Source organism: Mycetomoellerius zeteki, unplaced genomic scaffold (genome assembly GCF_001594055.1).
Source record: "Mycetomoellerius zeteki isolate Tzet28-1 unplaced genomic scaffold, Tzet1.0 scaffold238, whole genome shotgun sequence".
NCBI classification, from domain to species: Eukaryota; Metazoa; Arthropoda; class Insecta; order Hymenoptera; family Formicidae; genus Mycetomoellerius; species Mycetomoellerius zeteki.
This window is the reverse complement of record NW_017257214.1, coordinates 20,542-42,207: the sequence shown is the minus strand read 5'-3', so window position 1 is coordinate 42,207 and position 21,666 is coordinate 20,542. Positions and strand designations below refer to the sequence as shown.

The 21,666-nt window shown below is 32.5% G+C and overlaps 2 protein-coding genes across 2 annotated transcripts; both read left to right on the top strand.

Annotated features, from left to right (window-relative positions):
* The first annotated feature begins 4,965 nt into the window (after positions 1–4,965).
* On the top strand, positions 4,966–8,867 carry Pop2 (CCR4-NOT transcription complex subunit Pop2). Its single transcript, XM_018449223.1, has 7 exons — positions 4,966–5,140; positions 5,549–5,634; positions 6,395–6,580; positions 6,682–6,841; positions 6,967–7,243; positions 7,327–7,467; positions 7,716–8,867. The coding sequence occupies exons 2-7, from the start codon at positions 5,619–5,621 to the stop codon at positions 7,842–7,844; spliced, it is 909 nt and encodes a 302-aa protein (XP_018304725.1). The 5' UTR covers positions 4,966–5,140; positions 5,549–5,618; the 3' UTR covers positions 7,845–8,867.
* mesh (sushi domain containing 2 mesh) lies at positions 8,637–20,195 on the top strand. Its single transcript, XM_018449221.1, has 16 exons — positions 8,637–8,657; positions 9,204–9,612; positions 10,148–10,389; positions 10,806–10,993; positions 11,106–11,421; positions 11,711–11,879; positions 11,950–12,207; positions 12,703–12,899; positions 12,971–13,116; positions 13,193–13,474; positions 14,043–14,512; positions 15,023–15,297; positions 15,563–15,989; positions 16,342–16,524; positions 19,697–19,847; positions 19,924–20,195. Exons 1-16 carry the CDS (start codon positions 8,637–8,639, stop codon positions 20,015–20,017), a joined length of 3,828 nt encoding a protein of 1,275 aa, XP_018304723.1. The 3' UTR covers positions 20,018–20,195.
* The last annotated feature ends 1,471 nt before the right edge of the window (positions 20,196–21,666 follow it).

Here is a 21,666-nt window from a genome sequence, read left to right as displayed (position 1 = left end):
ATTTATTTTTTATTAATGCTCAATTTTAGAAAGCGTTTTAGTATATCATGGCGGACAGAACAATCTTACAATAATGGCTGATTTAATGTTTTCGTCCAAATACTGACCTATAGGTCGAATTTCCTTACTGCTAAGGCTAAATGTCTAACTTTGAGAGTAAATTTCCTTAATCAGGGCATTTTTACTTCAAAATCGTTGACTTTGATGTCATCTTGTCGACCATTAAGGCATTCTGACTAACAAGTCAAATTTCCCTATTTATAAGTTAGATTGACTCAAAGTCGAAATCGCTGGATCGATACATATCGAAAAATGTCTGCTACATCGCGATCGTAAGTATGTATCACGGAATTAACTTAACCTAACTTATAATTATATACGGTCAAAGCCGCGATCACGCTTTTAAAAATTTTAACCTTTCATGACAACACTCAGCACAGAGAAAAAAACGTGTCTTGCTTGAACAAGCGATTTTTTACTCCTTCATAATCAACATAGAGAAAATAACTGATGCGATTGTACAGCAAACAGGATGGCGACTTTTAATAAGGTCCAAGACCAATAATTAACTTTCAGGGTAAATTTTGCAGGGCATTTTGACCTAACCTTAGATCAATTTTCCTTATAAGTCATTTTCCGTGGTAATCTCAACTTTGTAGTTAATTTCCAGCGACCACAAGGTTTATTTCGTGCCTTAGATATTCCCTATATTAGTCAAGAACACAAACGATTTATATATAGTAAAAAATTAGGTAATCCTAACCAATTAAGTCATATCGCTTATGAGGTTGAAATTAGGTGATACAATCAGGTCACACTTCCTTCAAACAGAGCTTTAATTTTGACTTATAAGTTAAATCGACTTTGAAGGCATAGCTTTGGTCAAAATTTAGTCATTTATAAGCTAATGTATAACTTTGAAGTCATTAAATTTTGAAGGCATTTTTATAGGTTTAAATTTCGTAATTTTCGACCTGTACAGAAGACTTCAAACAATATTTAACTGCTAAGACGTTTTTTATGTCAAAAATTAGTAATTTTTCACTTAATTAGGGTGACCTGACTTTGATTTGGTCAAGATGCCCTGCTTTGCTGCTTGGGTATGTATTAAATGTTAAATATATTATATTTTCACTACATTATTATTATCAAATCAGTAAATAGACTGTGACTTGTGCTTTGTTCTGTATCTGTGTATTTAGTACATATCCTGATACTTTGTTCCATTAAGAAATTATTACATTATATGAGAACGTATTTAAAATGTATTTGAAGTAAAATACAGAAAGTATAATCCCAAATCGAAAGCGGACGTTAAATATTATTACATTCTATTTTGATGCCGCAAAATCACGTTGTCACAATTTATGGCCATCATTACATTTTTGATAGAAAAATATTAGCTTCCGTCAGTGTACACCTGATCGCTTCCGGCCCTTTCAATTTACAGCGGCAAAGACGATCACTTTGTGATCTGCATAACTTAGAATAACTTCCTGCATGAATGAGATAGACTATAGTCCTCTATAGAGGAAGTTGCTTTAAGTTATGTAGTAGACACAACATATATCGCGAAGCAATTTTATTGCGAAGAAATCATCCAGCGTAATGTATGAGGAATAATGAAGAATAAAACGGAAAAATTTATATATTATTTGGAGTTTGAACCCCGGTCCAGGTAATATTTTTCACAATAAAATTATTTACCGATCTTTGTGTTTATAATAAATAAATATCAAATCATGCTAATATCAATAAAAATAATAATATTTTTACAGGTATTTCCCTGTTATTATCCGTCTTCTCTGGCTTGTGGTTTCTCACAGTAATGCAATATTTGTCGAGAGGGCATTAGTACACAGACATGGTTCGGATTCGCACTGTACGTATTACATTATACGTTATACAGTATAGTGCATATTAATCCGCAGATACTCATTTCGAATAAATGTTATTGTAAATAGTAAATACTATTTTTTATATTTACTACGCAAAATACTTATATTTCAAATAGTAATTCGATAGACGCATTCTTTAAATAAATATTTTTATTAAATTTATTAAATTTTCAACTATTTCCCTCCACTGCGTGAAAAAAATATATTTATTTATTTCTATTTCTATTTTCCCCAGTAGGGTCATAGTAGTAATCTGATTTATCGATTCCATTTAACTTACATTGAGCCGATAAATCAGATTATTACTATGACCCAGCGGTACACTGTTTAAATTTCCAAATTTCAAAGAACACGTATATGTCTGATGTATGTACGTCCAAAAAACGTCTTGAAATGAACTTAATGACGTTTATTTCAAGACGTTTTTTGTTATCTGAAGATCGACGTCTAAAAATTATTCAAGTTTTGAAGCATGTATAGCTATATTATCGACTGTAAATTTTATTTACCTAGAAAACATTAAGACACATAAAGATATAATGTTTTAAAATTCATGGGACTTCTTTGGAATTATCAGAAAAATATCTATAAAGAAATATATATTTTTCAGTGCAAAGGGAAACAATTGAAATAGATTCAATAGAAATATTTATTTAAAGGATACGTCTATACAGGGTGTTAATTAAGTATGTTGCCATACTAACACCCTGTATAACATTACTATTTAAAATATAAATATTTTGCGTATAAGTATAAAAAAGGCAAATTGTATTTACTATTTATATTATAATATTTACTTGAAATAAGATACTTATAATTTAAGAAAATTATAATTTAAGAAATGAAATATAAAATTACAAATATCTATACCGAATCTATTAAGTATGCGAATTAAATGTTGCAATAATCGACAAATACAAATTTAATAGGTTTCAATTACCATTTGATCACGATGCCACTATAGCCTCGGAGCTGGTTCGTTCCATTGTTCACCACGATCTGCAAATGAAGAGTGAATGTAATTATTAAGATGGCGAGAAGAGTTTTCATTTTTAATGCGCGGTTAATTTTGCGCGCCAGGAGTGACGCGATGGCAACATGGCATAGGCTGCGTTCCGTTTCGCATGATGCGCATAATGTATCATTTATCCTTGTTTAATATTTGGTGAGTAACAAGAATAAATGATGCATCATGCGCATCATGCGAGAAACGGAACGCAGCCATAGTAACGCTGATGCGTGTCTAATTTTTAACGTCCGAAAAAATTTCCGTATTTCGAGATAATATACGCACGGCTATGATGGTTGTTATTTCGTATTATAATGCAAGTAAATGTAAAAAGTATGAATATGTAGATTGATATCCGAGAATCTAATTGTTAATTATTTACGCGATACACTTTCGACTGAATAAGTTTTGCGTTCGATCCAGTGAGAAATGACAAATGAAATCGATGTCGATTCCATTATCATTTCTCACTGGGGAACGGATTATCAGTATACGAATACCGAATCTATAGTTACGCAGTAGTTAAATATAAAAAAAGAATTAAATATGGACAATATTAAATATTAAATTTAGGTTTCAATTACCATATTTGATCGCATTGTCACTCGTTAGAGCCGGTCCGTCTCGCCATGTCCCCTACTTTTTCCCCTACTTTTTGCGTTTCGCAGCGCGAACGAAACGTAAATGCGATCAAAATAGTGAAGCGGCTTAATTCGTCTCCAGTACGCGGTTAACTTCACGCTTCAAACGCGGCAGCACGACAGCGCTACCCGTCATATGATTTTCGACCGAACTAATATTGCGAAAAATGCGTTCGAACTCCGGTAAAAAATTTTTTATACATTAATATGTATAAACATACATAAACACGTATAAATATTCATAATCATAAATAATTATACATGAAATATGTCCATACATCTTTCTTTCTTTTGTAAAATTACTTTTTAGTGTACTAAAAATAATAATAATATTGAGAAAACATCAAAAACAGTTAATGGGGTTATTTTCGCATTGTTTGTTTTAGAAAAAATCAAGTTTGGAAAAATGTAAAAATATTTGCTCATACATAACTATGTATAATTTTACATACAACTGTATATTATGAGCAATTCTTTTACATTTTTCCAAACTTGATTTTTTCTAAAACAAACAACGTGAAAATTTTCCTTTTAATTATTTTTGATGTTTTCTCATTATTATTATTATTTTTAGTACACTAAAAAGTAATTTTACAAACTAAAGGAGAATGTATAAACATGTATGGACATATCTCATACATAATTACATAAATTTATGAATATTTATGTATGTTATGTATGTTTATACATATTTATATATATTCATGCATGAAAAATTTTTTACCGGGGATCGTAAACAATGTACGAAAGAAAGATCGAACTTATATACGCTAACAATCTTTTAAAAAATACACAGCAAAGTTTTAAGTTAATAATGAAAAATTAAATGCTTACATTGCAGGTTTACCGAAAAAACTTGTTTACCCCTACAGCACAAAGTTGCACATAAGTTGCAGCAACACATTGCATGTTGCAGCAGTATTGCAGAGATTTTGCAGCGATATTGCTATAAATTCTATGCTGTATGGGTACACATTTGTATTTCAATTCAAATTTTAGAAAGAAAAAAAAAGAAAAAAATAATTTTAAGTATAAATTTTGAATCATTTAAACTATTTTAAACACACTGCGCAAATATAAAAATATACGTATTATCACTTTTTTCAAATCAAAATATTATAGCATTACAACTTCATTGAATTCTATTTATTATTATAGATATTAAATTTTGATAATATAATCATTATGCTCATTTGTGTATAAAATATAAATGAAATGGAAAACGAGACGTTCAGTTTTTTTTTATATATTATACGCGACGTCGGAATAAAATGGACTTTAGCACTGTGCGATTTATCACGAACTCGCACTATACATATTTATTGATACATAGCTACGTAGTTCCTAAATCATAGATGTACTGGCGCTAGTGTATGAGTGATTTTTACGGTTCTGCATAAAACGTTGAGATGGCCTCTCTCAAGTTTCTTTCTGATACCAGCGATCAAAGCGCCCGTCGCGCGTACTGAGTTCGTGAGGTAAAGAAGTCGTTTGAACCGTTCATGATTTGACACGGCAAGATTGTGGGTGCAGCCTCGATTAAATCGTTTTGCGCTCAGACATTGCTGACCAGGAATATATCATATTGCAAGGTACGGATTGCCGCGCGGTGCCGTCCGTGCACCTCGTGGATGACGTTCTCTGCTTACTCCGGGGGCACATAACCCCCCTCGGTTCCCCAGTAAACTTATTTAACAAATAACGAGTTGTGCTGTCCCGCGTTGTTCTCCCACGGTTTTCTCGCGTGTTCACCCGTGTTCTCGCGTTGGCCCGCGTTTCACCCTTGCGCAACGTCCACTGTGATGAACTGTTGTTGTTTACCCGCGATCCATAACCTGTCTTGCCTGCAACAGTGACTGAGGGTCCAGTGCTAGCTGTTGTTACTGATGATACGTAGTATCCCCATACGATGCAGATGACATTTCAAGTTTCTCTTGGTCACTAACAGTTTGCAGGCGTTACTTAAGAGGTTGTTTCATCGATTATTCACAAATTTCCAGTGATATGAAGAAGGAAAGACCGTGACAGAAGGAATTTGAAGACAAGTGTAGCCCCGGTGAATGCAGGAATATGCCTTCAGCTACCGGTGTGTACGATGAACATTTCATCTCTATTTGCAACGTACAGAAAAGTAGTAATTGTATATATGATCTTTGCGGTGATACTGGGTAACACTTTATAGATTAAGAGTTATGTATACTGGATCAGGAACATTGAAAGTGAAATCTTCATATATCCAGTTGATAATCGAAAGACATACGCATTACAGGAATATGGAAGCAAAGTAGATAAAGAACGAGTTCCAAGTGGATGAAAATATAGATGCAATAAAGGACAGAAGTCTCGCGTGACATTGCGTTAGTATATGTGAAACTATTGAAAAACATGCATTCGTACTGTCAGTACCAGAGAAGATGTGTCTTTTTGCAAAATTTGTGAAGAATACATATCTGTTTGAAGCTACAGTTCATACAACCGATTTAGCGTTTAAAAAATTTACCATTGATTGAGAATTAAATATGTAATTATATTACAAATAAAGAAGCCATTTTTGGAGGATGTGCATTTATAATTCTGTATAAATATGAATATTGTATGAATATTTAATTCTATGAACTTTCATTAAAGAGACTTTTATTATAAAAATTTCACTTTCATGTTCCTGGTACTCAAGTCTTATGATAGCAGTCTGTAAAACTGAATGGGTACATTCTATATATTTTGTCAGATATTATACTAACAATTAGTTAATTAAGGAATAAAAAAAGAAGCATTGAATACTTTTATTATTTCTATATACAATATTTAATATTTAATGATATTATTTTATTGTGAAAAACTTTTAGGTGGGACCAACCAAATAGGGCAGCAAAAGGGAGGAGGGAATATGCCCAGTAATGAAGAATGTGGAATCAGAGATGTATGGGGACATAATCTAGAAGAGGAGTTTCGTACAATTCGTCAAGTCGTACAACAATATCAGTATATCGCAATGGATACAGAATTTCCAGGTGTTGTAGCTAGGCCTATTGGTAAGAATGCATATTTTTTTAAATAGAAGTTCCATGGAATATTCAACGGAAATGTAATTTCCGGAAACATGTGCAAATTACAAGTTTTTTATTTGGAACAGGAGAATTCAGAACCAATGCCGACTATCAATACCAGCTCTTACGTTGCAATGTAGATCTTCTACGAATAATTCAACTTGGTCTCACATTCCTTGACGAATCGGGGAATACGCCGGGCGGTAGCTATACAACATGGCAATTTAATTTTAAATTCAACTTACAGTAAGTGTATGTTACTAACATTAATATCTCTAATTCTTAAGTTTAAGATAATTATATTCAAAGTTTTTTTTAACTTTTTTTAAAATAATTCCGATGATAAGATGTGTACATTTTCTTGTTATTAGTGAAGACATGTATGCACAGGATAGTATAGATATGCTACAAAATAGTGGTATACAGTTCAAAAAACATGAAGAGGAGGGCATCGATCCTTTAGAATTTGCTGAGCTATTAATGACATCAGGAATTGTTCTTGTTGATGACATAAAATGGCTATCCTTTCATTCTGGCTACGATTTTGGTTACTTACTGAAACTCCTGACGGATCAAAAATTGCCACAGGAAGAAAGTGAATTTTTCGAACTTCTTAGGATATACTTTCCGACGATATATGATGTAAAAGTGAGTTGTTTTGTTTAAAAAGAAATAAAATTTAATTAAGAATAAACGAAATATAAAAAACGTCTTATTTTTATATTACATAGTACTTAATGAAATCGTGCAAGAACTTGAAAGGCGGTTTACAAGAAGTAGCAGAACAGCTGGAAATTCAAAGAGTAGGTCCTCAGCATCAAGCCGGCTCCGATTCCCTTCTTACTGGAATGGTCTTTTTTAAGATGCGAGAAGTAAGTAAAATTAAATTGCTAATGCAGTATAAACTTTAATAAAAACGGCTAAATTAAATTACCAAATTTAATTTAATAATATACAATTTATCAAATAAAATTATAAAAATAATATATATATTACTTTTTTTAGACAGCATGCGAGTCAAAATCTGGATATAAGATGTTTAAAAACGTTTTATGTCTCAATTTTGATCATGTCTAGGTTTATACGTGAAGTTCTAATTTGCTTTCGACTTTTATTTTAGATGTTTTTCGAAGATAATATTGATGATGCAAAGTATTGTGGACATCTATATGGTTTGGGAACGTCATTTGTCATGAACGGATCTGGCGGATATATGGACAGTAATGGAGATAATGCCTCGACGTCGTAATGTTAAAGAAAGAATCAACCGTAACAGAGAGATTATTTCATTACAAATAAAATGTTATAAAAAAGTCTTTTCACTTAATGATGAAGTGTATGGTTCATATCCGCAATATTATATTGACATCATTGCTGTAGGTTCCATTCGCGAAAAACAATTTAGACGTGTCTCTTTAAGATCTCTCTCCTTTTTTTAATTCTTTTGAATTCTTTCTGTGACTTTTATAGATTTCTTCTGTGATACGTACCATCAATTGAAAAGATTTACAACATTGAACAGCATAAAAAATGTAATATAATTTTTTGTAAACATTTGGACAATATTGATATAAGATACCGTCGCAGTACAAAAATTCCATAATTTCCCCTACTTTTAAGATCCTTACATACATAACTACTCGAATGATGCATAAAGAAAACGAGAAAATTGCTTAACACACATACCCAAACCAAACATAATTTACAGCTAAATGTATTAGTAATGTTCGATGTGTTCGACATTTACAGGAATATTTCGTGAATAACCGATTTTTTTGCAACTTGTTACAAACATTAAGCAGATATACATCTCATTATCGTATATGAATAATACGATTAATAATGAAAAGATGTGTTTCTCTCTCTTGTTGTAAAAAAATATTGAATCGTTGAATATGAACTCGTCGAACATTATTAATGCACCCTATACTATGCAGACGTATCTATTACTGTTAATATGTATATTTATTCTATGATGCATTTGTAGCGCGATACACATTTTAAACGCGAAAAATTCGTATATACATTTTAAAAAACTGCAATGGAGGGAAGTACACCGTTTGTAGGCTGTCCGCGATTTTAAGTTGAATATATAAAATATATTAATATAAGAGCATCATACATTTTTATTATGCATATAACGGATACCGTAAGTGATGCGTTAATGTAAAAAAAGTAATACGACTTTAAAGATGAAGTAGCCTTCATATATAATATTTGCTTATATACTGCACGTGTTTTATTGTAAAACCTGTCGTCCTCAAGAATGCAAGAAAGAATAAAAAGATTTTAGTACATTTTCGAACTAATCGTACTAAAAATATCTGCTTTGTAAATATGACAGTTGCAAAAATTGAATAAATAATTTGCCTTTAAAATGATGAATTTCAATCTATTTACGACAACAAGTTGTAAACAATTTAACTTCATTCTATCGGCGAAACATTTTTTCGTAAGTGGCAACGCCCTTCTTGTAAGTAGAACGTACCGGTCCTTATTTTCCCGTTCGTTCTACGCACCCATCTGTAGTAAAGAGATAATGTTATCATATTAGAACCGATGATATCAGTAACTGTTATCGCGACCTGTTACTCGAATCCGAGTTCAGTCTCGTTGTGCGTATGATTGCATTTTCGCATTATTAAAATGGATCTTTCTTCTCGTCTGTCTTCTCTCATTAACACCACGTAGTATTATCGCGCAAAATGAAAGTGAGACGTTCGAAAGTGCATTTGGATTGAATTTACCTGAGTCGAATGAAAATCTTATTACGAAGGAGAACGTCGATTTACCATCGCAAACGAAGGAGGTTCCTCTGGAGGCCGAAGATCTGGCTGTGGAGGAGAAAGATTTAGCTCCCGTTGAAAAGAAAGACGACGTAGAAAGTTCGGTGCAAGTTTTGACGGAAGTTGAAAATGCTTTTGCAGCAAAAGGCGAATCCGGGGTGGATTTGCCCACCGTTCAAATAACTTCCGGTAGAACAGCGAACGAAAAGAATGGAAGATATGTAAGATACGGTAAGTAATCCGTTATCAGTGGGTGTGACCATCGTTTCGCAATCAGTATAGTATTAAGCAACAATAGTTGCGGAATCAATTTTCTATCAATTTCTGTTTTGAAACGACTTTTCGCATTTTTCCTGAATTGCTCTATTTCTGAAACGGTCATTTAAAATAATCTGACGCGAGTCTAACGTATTCTCAAGTTCCTATGTACTTTTTACCTCGCGCACTATAAAAGAAAATCCATATCATTGCTTATCATACGGTGTGTTTATCAGTTACTCACTTTAATGTGAATCGGGAATGATTCATTGGATCAAATGAGCCATTTTGATAAGTCATAAACTCGTATGAATTAATGATTTAATTAAAGATTGATTGTTAATCAAACGCATTGGTTATATTTATTCTTAACATTATAATGATATAAGAAATTGCATAATGATGTTCTTAATTGTTTGAATAAAAACATTTACAATAATTGTTCAATAAATATTATTTAATATTGTGCAATAAGTGACGGATCCCTTTTTTCGGTCCATACTTACAGATTCGGATTCACCTGACGCTAATAGATACGCGCCTCGTCCGGATGACAATCCACCGTATTATGAATTACCAAGAGATAGATTGGAAAAAATTCGATCTGAATTCATGTATTGGTACTTCGATAAAGGTGGTACCGATGATAAGGGCGATTACCAATCAGCTCTACAGGCAACAAATCTGCAGATTCATAAAAACTTGAATTTCCACTTGCCTTTCTTCGGTTTTAGATTCAACTATACAAGAGTACGACCACTTTTATAATTATTTATATAATTTCTAATAACATAAATACTTAATATCTGCATACGTTAATCTAAAAAATTCATCAAACGAATATTCCAACGTCGGTATCCATTGGCAAAAATAAAATTGAAACGTAAGTCGAGTTAGAGGACAGTGATAGAAGCATAATCGAAGTTTCTATAGAAGCTGAAAATTGAGACAATGAAAAAAAAACATTTCTTTCACGTTTCATTGTCTCAATTTTTGTTTCCTAAAAGCTTCGTTTATGCTTCTCTAAAAACTCTCTCCTTATATTATTTACGTTTCGGTCTTTATTTCTGCCGGATGTTTGTCATCCGTATACAGAGTTATTGAAAAAGAGATAAATAAAAATTTGTTCTCTGCTAAATATAATTAAATGACGTGTAACGTTTTAGTTAACTGTTAATGGATACTTGGAGTTTAGCGATCCACCGGAGCACCTTACATACCCTCTTGTTTTCCCCATTAAAGATTGGCCTAAAAAGAATGACCCTGCTTTCATCGGCATTTTCTTCAGTAAATGTCGTATAGGAATGTTAAGAGAAAACGATATCGATCGTAGGAAACCGGGAGTGTATTTTAGGTATGGATATAAAGTTTAAAAATTACCGCATCATTCTGAAAATTTTTATTACTTCATACGTGGATTTCTGAAAAAGTCGAAAAGATTTATGAAAAATAATTGTGTTCCTTAGGCTCGAGAGGGATTTGCAATCGAGGACCGATCAGTTCGGTGTAGAGATACGAGAGCGTGTCATGTGGGACATTCGTGAGGGTGTTGTCGGTGCCGATTCATTCGTGCCCAAACACGCTTTTATTGCAACGTGGAAAAATATGTCCTTCACGGGTGGTATCGACCTGTCTCTTCATACAACTAACACATTTCAACTGGTTTTGGCTACCGATGAAGTCTTCACTTATGTTATCTTTAATTACCTTAACATTAAATGGACGAGTCATACCGAAGCGGGCGGTGATACAACACAAGGAGAAAATGGAGTCGCTGCATTTGTAAGCAATCGCGGAATAAGGATAAGTTTTACATGATATTATATTTTACTTCAATTTTACGCGACCCAAGTTAATTATCAAGTCAGTAAAGATATCATAAAACATCATACGTTTGAGACATATACATATTTATTAAAAAAATATCTGAAAGACATTATAAAAACGTTTTCTAGACTTGTGTGTTGTTTGGGAAAGTAATATTCTAGCAGTGCGAAATAAGAATTATTTCGAAAGAGTAAAGATCCATCTGATAAAACATAAATTTACTTGCAAAACTCATTCATCATAGGTGGGATTTAATGCTGGAAACGGTACTCAAAGCTACGAGTATAAGCCTTATTCTCAGGCGACCACGATCCGTGATTTAACAAGCCGTGGCTGGGCCAATGGTTTTCCAGGACGCCACATTTTTAGGATAGATGAGAAAATAATGCTGGGCACCTGTAATAAAGATATTGGTAAAAGAGCAATTGTTTTTAATAATTATTAATTAAAGAATGACGATTTTCACTGCGCGATGATGTACAGCTGGAGCTCATCTGCCGCTGGTTTTCGCCCCGGAATCCGGAAACATGTTAGGAGGTACCGTCGTCAACATCACCGGTCCGTGTTTCAACGAGAGTCAAAAGATCAAGTGCCGTTTCGAGAACGAAGTAGTGATGGGCACGGTAGTAGACAGGAATCGCGCGATTTGCGTACAACCGTTCTTGAAGTACGAAGGCTACATACGTTTTTATATCTCCATCGATAGTGGCACTTACGATTGGAAAGGAAAATATTTCGTCGGTAAGATCTCTCTCTCTCTCTCTCTTTCTTACATCACAATCATTTCTATGCATTCTAAAAAATACGTATGTAAATTTCACATTATGCGATATTCATACAATTCTCACCATATAAACACCAACATGATGTACATTTAATGACATTAAATACCATATCATTTATGTTGGTGTTATATATAAAAATATAGATATGAATTTTTAAATCATGATTATACTTTAAATATATGTATAATTTACCGTGTTGATATAAACACTAATATGATGTGAATTTAACATTATGGTGGTTTAAGTCCATGATGTTAAATTCATACCATGTTAGTGTTTATATCAACGGTGAGAATAAATATATTTAAGATTTATGATGTTAAATACATACCCCATATTTTTTAAAGTGTGTATACATGTTTCTTCGACTACATTAATTATGTGCGATAAAGAAGTAATATAAAGCGTTTCTATTATCCGCAATAAAATAGCGTAAAACTTTCGTTCATAGAAACCCCAGCAACGGCAACGGAGAGGATTTTCTTTACTGATAAGGAAGCTGTTCATTTGAAGAAACCAGAGGAAATAAAAATCACTTGGAACGCGTATAATTTAACCACCAACTTAGGAGCAGGAATACAGATATCCTTATGGGGATACAGAGAGACCAAGACCACACCCGAGTTTGAGTACATAACGGTTTTGGAGGTTTGTACGAGACAATTCAAAATGGTGAAAGAGTAAAATAGTGGTAAATTAAGTTGTTATATACATTTTAGAGATCGCAGACCAATATTGGTAATTATGTCATCAAACCAGCCAAATACAACAACGAGTACAATCCATATCATACGGACATGGTGTTTGGCTTTATTCAAATCAATTTAACCGAACCGCAATTGTACTCCGGACTATCGATAACACCGTAGGTTCATCAAGATAAAATATTTATATTCTGATGGTTCGTTTGAGATCGCGTCTAAAGATTTAATCTTATATAGGAGCTTATGGAGCAGGCCGATTCCGCTCGGTTGGTATTTCGCGCCTCAATGGGAACAGCAATATGGGTCACGATGGGCTGCGAAAATCTGTGACAAATGGATTATGCATGATCGATATCTCAAAAACTTCGCCGCCGAAGTGGCGCTTTGCCCTTGCATCCTAGATCACGCTTTGTACGACAAAGGTCGCTTCCTTCCAGATTACAATTGTGACAAAGACTCAAATATAGATTGCTATTATAATCAACGTGCGACTCACTGTGTGAGGACAGGTGCGCCCAAGTAAGTAATCTTTCGTTTGGCAGAGACAGTATCTCTTTCTTACTCACGCATAATTCACACACATATCGCTGCGATAAAAGCATGATAAAAGTGACACATCTTAAGCAACTTGTCAATAGAGCATTTTTAACATTCTGGTTTAGAACGTTTTAATTATGGTAGAGTAAATATGCAATTTTTATAATTTTACTTTCCTCTCATGTTATACTTTCAATTATAGTGTTATATTCCTTAAATCTATGTTATGAGTTCTTAAAATTCGAGCACTGCAATTTTAACATAGCGCAAATTTCATCCCTTATCAGAGTTGTGACGCTTTTTCATATAAGTGAATAAGAAGTTACGTAAGTATTGTTTTTCCACAAAAATATATTAGTCTTAATAGATCGATTTCTTTTAATTATCTTAAAAACGTTAATTTTTTATTTGTGTCATTTTTATTAACGATATGGCAATTAATATCGATTTCTCGAATGAACCATTTATTTATAAATCACAATAAAACACTATCTTATACAACAGCTTAAAATATAAACTCTTGATACATTGCTTACTCCTGCTATTTTAGTTTGGACGGTTCGGAGCAACAATGTTGTTACGATAAAAACGGTTTTCTCATGCTGTCTTATGATCAGCAATGGGGATCGCGACCGCATCGATCTCACAATTTGGGCTTCTTCCCGTGGAATGAGGCTAACAAGGTCCCGACTCTCTCGCAATGGTGGCACGATGTAGTGCCTATGTATGCGTGTTGTCTCTGGCAAGAAGAACAGGCTGTCGGTTGCGAGACATTCCGATTTGAAAGAAGACCGTCGCAGGATTGCATTGCTTATCAATCGCCGGGGGTGTCAGTGGTATTCGGTGATCCTCACTTCGTCACGTTCGACGGCGTGGAATACACCTTCAATGGTAAAGGCGAGTTTGTTCTGTTACGAGTGAATGATATCAGAGATAAACTCGACGTACAAGGTAGATTTGAACAAATGCCGAAGAATATCCATGGTGACGTAATGGCAACACATCTTACCTCGGTAGTAGGTGAGTTTCTGCTGTTCTTCTACATGAAAATTTTCTGACGTTCTGTTAGCAACTTAATTGATTTCCAGGTTTAAATTGCTTTCTTAACCCTTTGAAGCTGACAGTGGATTTATAATTTGACTTCATTCAATCATATTTTTTGTATTGTATCTGCAAATTTAAATTATTGCTATTAAAATAAACTGCAATGTTCTAAAAACGTAAACTATATTATATTAAAATAAATTTAGTATTCACACACACGCACGCATTTTTTACACTAGTTACGTTATTTTATATATATAGTTTCTTAAAATTAATTAATACTGTTTAATTAACATAATATAATTAATTAACTGGATCTCATAGACCCATTGCAGCGTTAGTAAGTGATGTGTTACAGATTTTGACATCAGGATCTTTGGAGGGTTAAAGTGATCTTTCGGCCTTCATTTAATATCGCTAATATTAGTCGTCTAATATTATATTAATAATAATGCGATAATAATTAATGCTTTATATGTCTTGCAGTGAGGGGTAATAATTCCGCTACCATCGAAGTTCGTTTGAGACCCAAGTATGCGCAATGGCGATATCGGCTTGATGTCTTCGCAGATGGTCAAAGAATATACTTCGATAGACCAGCCTTAAGATTTCAACATTTCTCCGGGGTCGTCGTTTATACTCCTACGTATATTTTAAATCAGAGCGAGGTTATTATTATGCTCGACACTGGTGCTGGTGTAGAAGTCGTTGAGAACGAAGGATTCTTATGCGCTCGAACGTATTTACCGTGGACATATGTGGTAAGAAGACAATGATTTTTTTTATTACATAGTACAAGGATTGAAACTAACATACATATAAATATACAGTAAAATTTACATAAAATATAAGTATCAAAAAACTTGTTTTTTAGCTGAACTTCTTATATTATATTAATTTTTTTCTTTTTTTCTCTAACGTGGAGAGAAAAAGAAGAAAGATAAACTGTGCAAGAACTTCAGCTAAAAAAAATAGGCTATTAATTACTATAAATCTATGTTTATTAAATATTATTTTTCATTATAGAATAAAACCAGGGGACTTTTTGGTATTTGGAATTTCGATCCCCTAGACGATTTGACAAGTCCGCAGGGATATCAAGTTCCAATCAACAGTGTAAATCATTCAGAGAGTATTCATACAGATTTTGCAATAAATTGGATGTTAGAAGGCGAAGAGAACAAACTGTTAGGAGCGGCTTTATTTCACAGGGAGTTTGGTAGAACGGCAAGCTATTATGCTAATCGCACATTCAAGCCGGAATTTCGAAAATATCCATCAGAAATACTCCTAGCGAATAGGTCGTACGATATAAACCGTGCGATTGATCTGTGCGGCGATTCATATCAGTGTCAGTATGATTACGTTATGACGTTGAATCGAGATTTAGCGCATTTTACCCGAAATTATTACGATACCTATACTCAAATCCGAGCGTTAAACAATAAAGAAAGTAAGTAAACCCGAAACAATTACTATTTCTAAACTTGAATTAAATATTTAAACATATTAAAAACATTGTTTGTTATACCCTTGCATTATAAACGTACACGGAGAGAATTTTGTTTTAAAATTTACCCCGAAAATATGGTAGTTGTGGTACAATACAATATTTTAAAGATTTTTATCATGTACTTTAGTAAAATTAATCAAACTTATTTTATACTTTATTGTAGTTTTATTAATGAATGAGAAAGATTTATACTAAAAAGAATTCTTGAAAATATATTGTTGTCCCATGACTTTATTTTCAGGGTAAACTCTAAGAAAAAATTCTCTCTGTGTATATATTTTTTATTTTCAAGTTGTATCCTGCGGTATACTGGAAACACCACGATTCGGACGTAAGAGCAATTTCCTATTTGTCCCGGGAACGAAAGTGAGTTTCGAATGCAACCAAGATTTCATACTAATTGGTGATCAACGTCGAGTGTGCACACCGGAAGGACGATGGAACATTCCGGAATACGGATACACGGAATGCCTTCGTAAGTATGCTTGCGTCATTATTTAAAGTATCAGTTTCTCACCGCAATCTCACTGTACTTGCTAAATGATCATAAACAAGGTATAAGAATAAGGAATGCAATAAGGTATATTGTAAAGAAAATATTTAACGGTAGCGCATTTATCAGACCGATTAATTCGAGACAAAATTCAAATTCTATCAATTTGTTAAATTGTAAAAGTTAATTTGAGTTTGATCTTACAGTAATTAATCAATCAGAACTTGTTTTTGCCGAAGTTAAATTCATAGAATTGCTAACAAACAATCCTGTTGAACGATTTTCGTAGCTCTCCTCTTCTCCTTTATTTCTCTGATATCTCTCAATGTGATCTCTTTTCCAGTCAGGATTGATAAAAAAACATGTTTTAAACGTGTTTTAAACAATTTAAAACATTCATAGTTGATGTTTTTAATATGTTTTAAATATATTTTTTTATAGTACTGTTTAAAACATATTTGGAGCATTAAAAACATATTTAAGAAGAAACATAGTATGTTTTATTCTAAAAAAAACATTTGTTTTTTACCAACCCTGCTTTTCCTATTTCCTCCGACGTGATTTTCAAATTAATATATTTCCTCCATTCTCGTGCTACAATTGATACGCTTGTTATAATATAAATATAGGTCAAATCGAGTACGTTCAGCGTACAGCGTGGACCGTAATGGGCATTATTTCCGCCGTGTTAATACCCGTGGTGGCCTGCATCGTCGGTGGCTTTATTTATATGAGAAGGAATCAATCGCGGGGAGGTTCGATGAAATCTTGGCGTTATTCCGAGCGCGATTCTGCTATCGACAATGAATCCACGTTGAAACAGAACACGCCGTTAAAGTCGTACGACGATAGGGCCATTACTCCAATTAGCGACACTAGCACAATTGAGACTAATAGCGGCAATAGAAAGCGCCGTAGTTACGACAGAGTGTACCGCACCCATGAACCCTTACCCAATAGACCGGACATTGACTTCGAGGATAAAGAATGGGATCTGAAGGACCCTATCTCACCCACAGGGTCAGATTCGGGCACGGACTCGATTAGAAAAACAGGAAGCCCTTCAAAAGAGAGCGACGTTTAAATGATATTTATCTCTTATATCGTAGAAATATGCAATATACTGAAAAAAAACTTTTCATTTCTATCAATATATAGATTAACTTTAGTCTCTAGTTTAATTTATTCTTTAATTCTAATTCTTGGAATTAGAAAAAGATGAAAAGTAAGTTAAACCAAGATTAAAGTGTAAATCTACACTTTAATCTTGGTTTGTAGTGGTTGGTGGTAGAAAGTATTAGTAGTACATAAATATAGTTGCAGTAAAAATGATATATTCTATTCAGAAAAATTGCTTTATTTCCACGCATCATTTTGTATCAATATATGTGTGTGTATCAGACCATGACAATACATTGTATTATATCTTGATTCCAATTTCAAATAACATACATCTTGCACGCACACATGTAAGAATGTCTGTTGTACGCACATGAAAAAGTAATACATATATCTGTAAAAGTTAAAAGGCCAAAGTTAAATCGAATAATAATATATGTCAAATCAGTAAAACATGTGTATTTAACGAAATTAAGTGGAACGTTTCGGCTTAATAAAGCCCTCTTTAGACGTTACAAACATCTCAACCAATCGACTATAATTAAAACAGACAAAAATTTTTTTCAGCTATATGTTGTATATTTCTACAACATCATGTTTTACATGAAAACTTTTTTTATTCTATTTTTATTATATTCGACTGGTTGAATGTTTATTGCGGCTGAAGAGGGCTTTGTTAAGCCGAAACGTTCGAGTTCATTAAATACACAAGTTTTATTAATTTGACATCTATTTTTATTCGTTTAATTTTAACCTTTTTAATTTTATATATATAATACGAGCCACTTTCGCTCTTTATATTAATCTGTGACAACATATCTATATATCGATCGAAAACTAATTTGACGCGCGACTGATAAAAATCTAGTATAAAAACAACTATTGATAATTTCTTTCTCTTTAGAAGATTTAGATGATATTTTCCAAACATATCATTTCCGTTATCGTTCGATGCCATTTACTGTGTAGTTTTGTAAATAATAGAAATACTATATATCTGTACTGTTCTTGCTGTGGAATAGAAATACAGTATTAACTGTATTCAAAATATACTTATTAAATCACCTATATATATATATATATATATATATGTGTGTGTATAGCGATAATTAGCTAATACAAGAGATTAGATTACGTGGTTCTAAGCAATGGTTGAATGCAATAGTAACTATTTAATTGTATCATCAGTTTATACAATTGCAACGATAGTATTTACTATTTATGTATTTTATTACAATTTAATCACACATACCTGTGTTCACGTATTGTAAAAGAATCTTAATAAAATTTTATACATCATTAAACAAAATGACGAGAAATTTCTATTCCACATGCATGCACAGAATGAGTTACCTAAAAAAGCATGATTTACATTATATAACACAGCATTAGAACAGCATTCGAATGGAATGGAAATTTCTACCAGAGAGTTATGATTTTTTTTCTTGTCACAATATATTTCTTTGCCCTCTCCTACTTTTATTTAAATATTTTATTTAATGTATTATCACGAAAAATTCATTTAATAACAATAGGTAATGCTACTTAGAATTGATTACAATTAGAAACTTATAAATTTTAGTATTTTGTAGCGCGAAATATTTCATGAAGTTTTACGGTAACTGGCTTAAGTAATCTTAGATATGTTATATTTTGAGATAATCTCTTTCTTTTCTCTTTTTCTAATAGAAAGAAATTATTTAAGTTAAACATACGAAAATAATAGCATGTTGATTTATCATTTTCATGTATTCCATTTAAAAGTAAAATTTTTCTTCTATTAAGTATATATTATCAGTTATCACATACATCTACATACAAAATTTCTTTGATTGTATTATATCAGAAAAATAGTACGTTATTCTGTCCTATGGCTTATCATAAAATTCTACCATTATTTGTGTCCTTTTGATGGCGAGCACAAAACGTAAATTGTTTCCATTTAAATTCAAAAATTTTCGCGATTATTTGATTATCTTTTTCTTATACGTTCATGTATTGTAATGTATTATGTACTTCATTATGCACACCGCAGGTAAGCAGGAATATAGCTCTCGTCAAGCGGGCATTACTAGCGGCATAGTGCTGGCTTGCCTGATCCCCATTCTGTTGATAATCATTTGCGTCGGATATCGAGCTCTCAAGAGCCGCAAGGAACAACGGGAAAATGAGGAGATCTTAGCAAGGTATCGAAGACTTCGCTGTCAATTCCGAGGTGAATCTTGTATATGATAGCGACTAAAACACTATGATATATTTCAGGACGCGGCAAGCAGAACTGCAACGGTTGCGGAAAATCGACGAGGACGAGGAGTCTATTCCTTACAGTCCAAGCAAATCCACGGAAATCAATTAGAGGAAATTTTATATGCTAAATTTTTAGGAATGTAGAACTTTAGGAATGTAGAACTTTTGTACGTTATTCATATATCATTTCGCATTATTTACTTGTAATTCACCAATTCCTACTCAGTGGATAGTATGTCATACCTTTTATTTAAGTATATATATTTACGAAAAACTACATTTAAGACGACAACAAATTCGTAGCTTTTCTTTTTTTTCTTAATTTTTTTTATAAACTTACTGTTGCTTGCATTTAATACTTATTATAAGTCTATACAACGATAAGAGAAAACAACACTTTCTCCTTCTTTTAAATTAAACATACCTTCAAACTAATCAATTTTTAAAGATACATTAATAAGTTAGAATAAGAAGAACCTTTTTTTTCAAATTGTCCAAGTTACGAATGATGTTCCGTCATATATATTGCACTGTTTATTCTGCAGGCAGGATTTATGAATTTATCCGCGAAGAGAAATGGAATCACAGATACCTATATAAAGTGTAACAAAAATGTTGAATAAAATTTCAGTAATTTTTGTTTCTCAAAATATACATTTAAAGAAAAATTTATTATATATGTAGTCAATATGAGTCCAAAAGAAATACTTATAGCTTCTGTTATATTCAAATTCATCAGAAATCGACTTCAGTGCGGGGTCTTTAGAGTTTATTTGTTTAAAAACAGCGTTTGTTCATTAACATTTGGATACTATTGATGGTTTTTTATTAGGATTTTATATACTTTTACATGTGCTTTCGAAGCAGATATGTATATAGAGTTTATTGCAAAACAATTATTTGGATAATCCGTCATTGCAGTGATAGTAAACCTTTATTTTAAAGGATCCTTTATTTCAGCTAGTTTATTTGGATTTATAATTTTAATATATATATTTTTTAAATATCCAATTTTGTTTTTTATATTAATAATATTTAAATTCCTTTCTAATTAGCATATGAATACCTAATGTACTGATGTGCGAATTCGTTCGAATTCAAATCGAATTACAATGGATTTCATTCGATTTTTTTCGAATCTGAGAAATTCGAAACCCAATTAATTCGAAATATCGAATCATTGGTGGTTCTAATCACTCGCCTATTTTATTTGCTTCATTTATACGCAACTATTCCCTGTATGACCTGTTACATACAAGATGCATCAACGCGTTACGTGTGGCAAGAAACGACGCGATAGACAAATTAGATTTCGATCTGGAAAAATCTAATTGACTTTTTTTAGCTGATGACAGTGTGTCAAAATTTGATTCAAATTCGATTCGTTTTCGAATCAAAAGGATTAGATTTAACTCGATTCGGCGTAAAGATTTTAGATTCGATTTGATTGGTTTCCGAATACATTGTAATTGATTCCATTCGATTCGATTTCACTTTACAAATGCTTGATTCCCATACCTCTACCTATAATATGCTATCGAGCGATTTTTTACGGAACTATCGACAAATTCAATTTTATGCAATAGCAATATTAAAAATAAAGCGACAAATTGATAATGACATCAAAATAACATTGAAGTGAATTTTAATAATCAAATTTGTAGATATTTTGACATCATTTTTACTATTATGATGACTTGTGCTTTACTTGGAAATTATCTCAAATATATCGCGCGAAAAGATTTCGGAAATTAATGC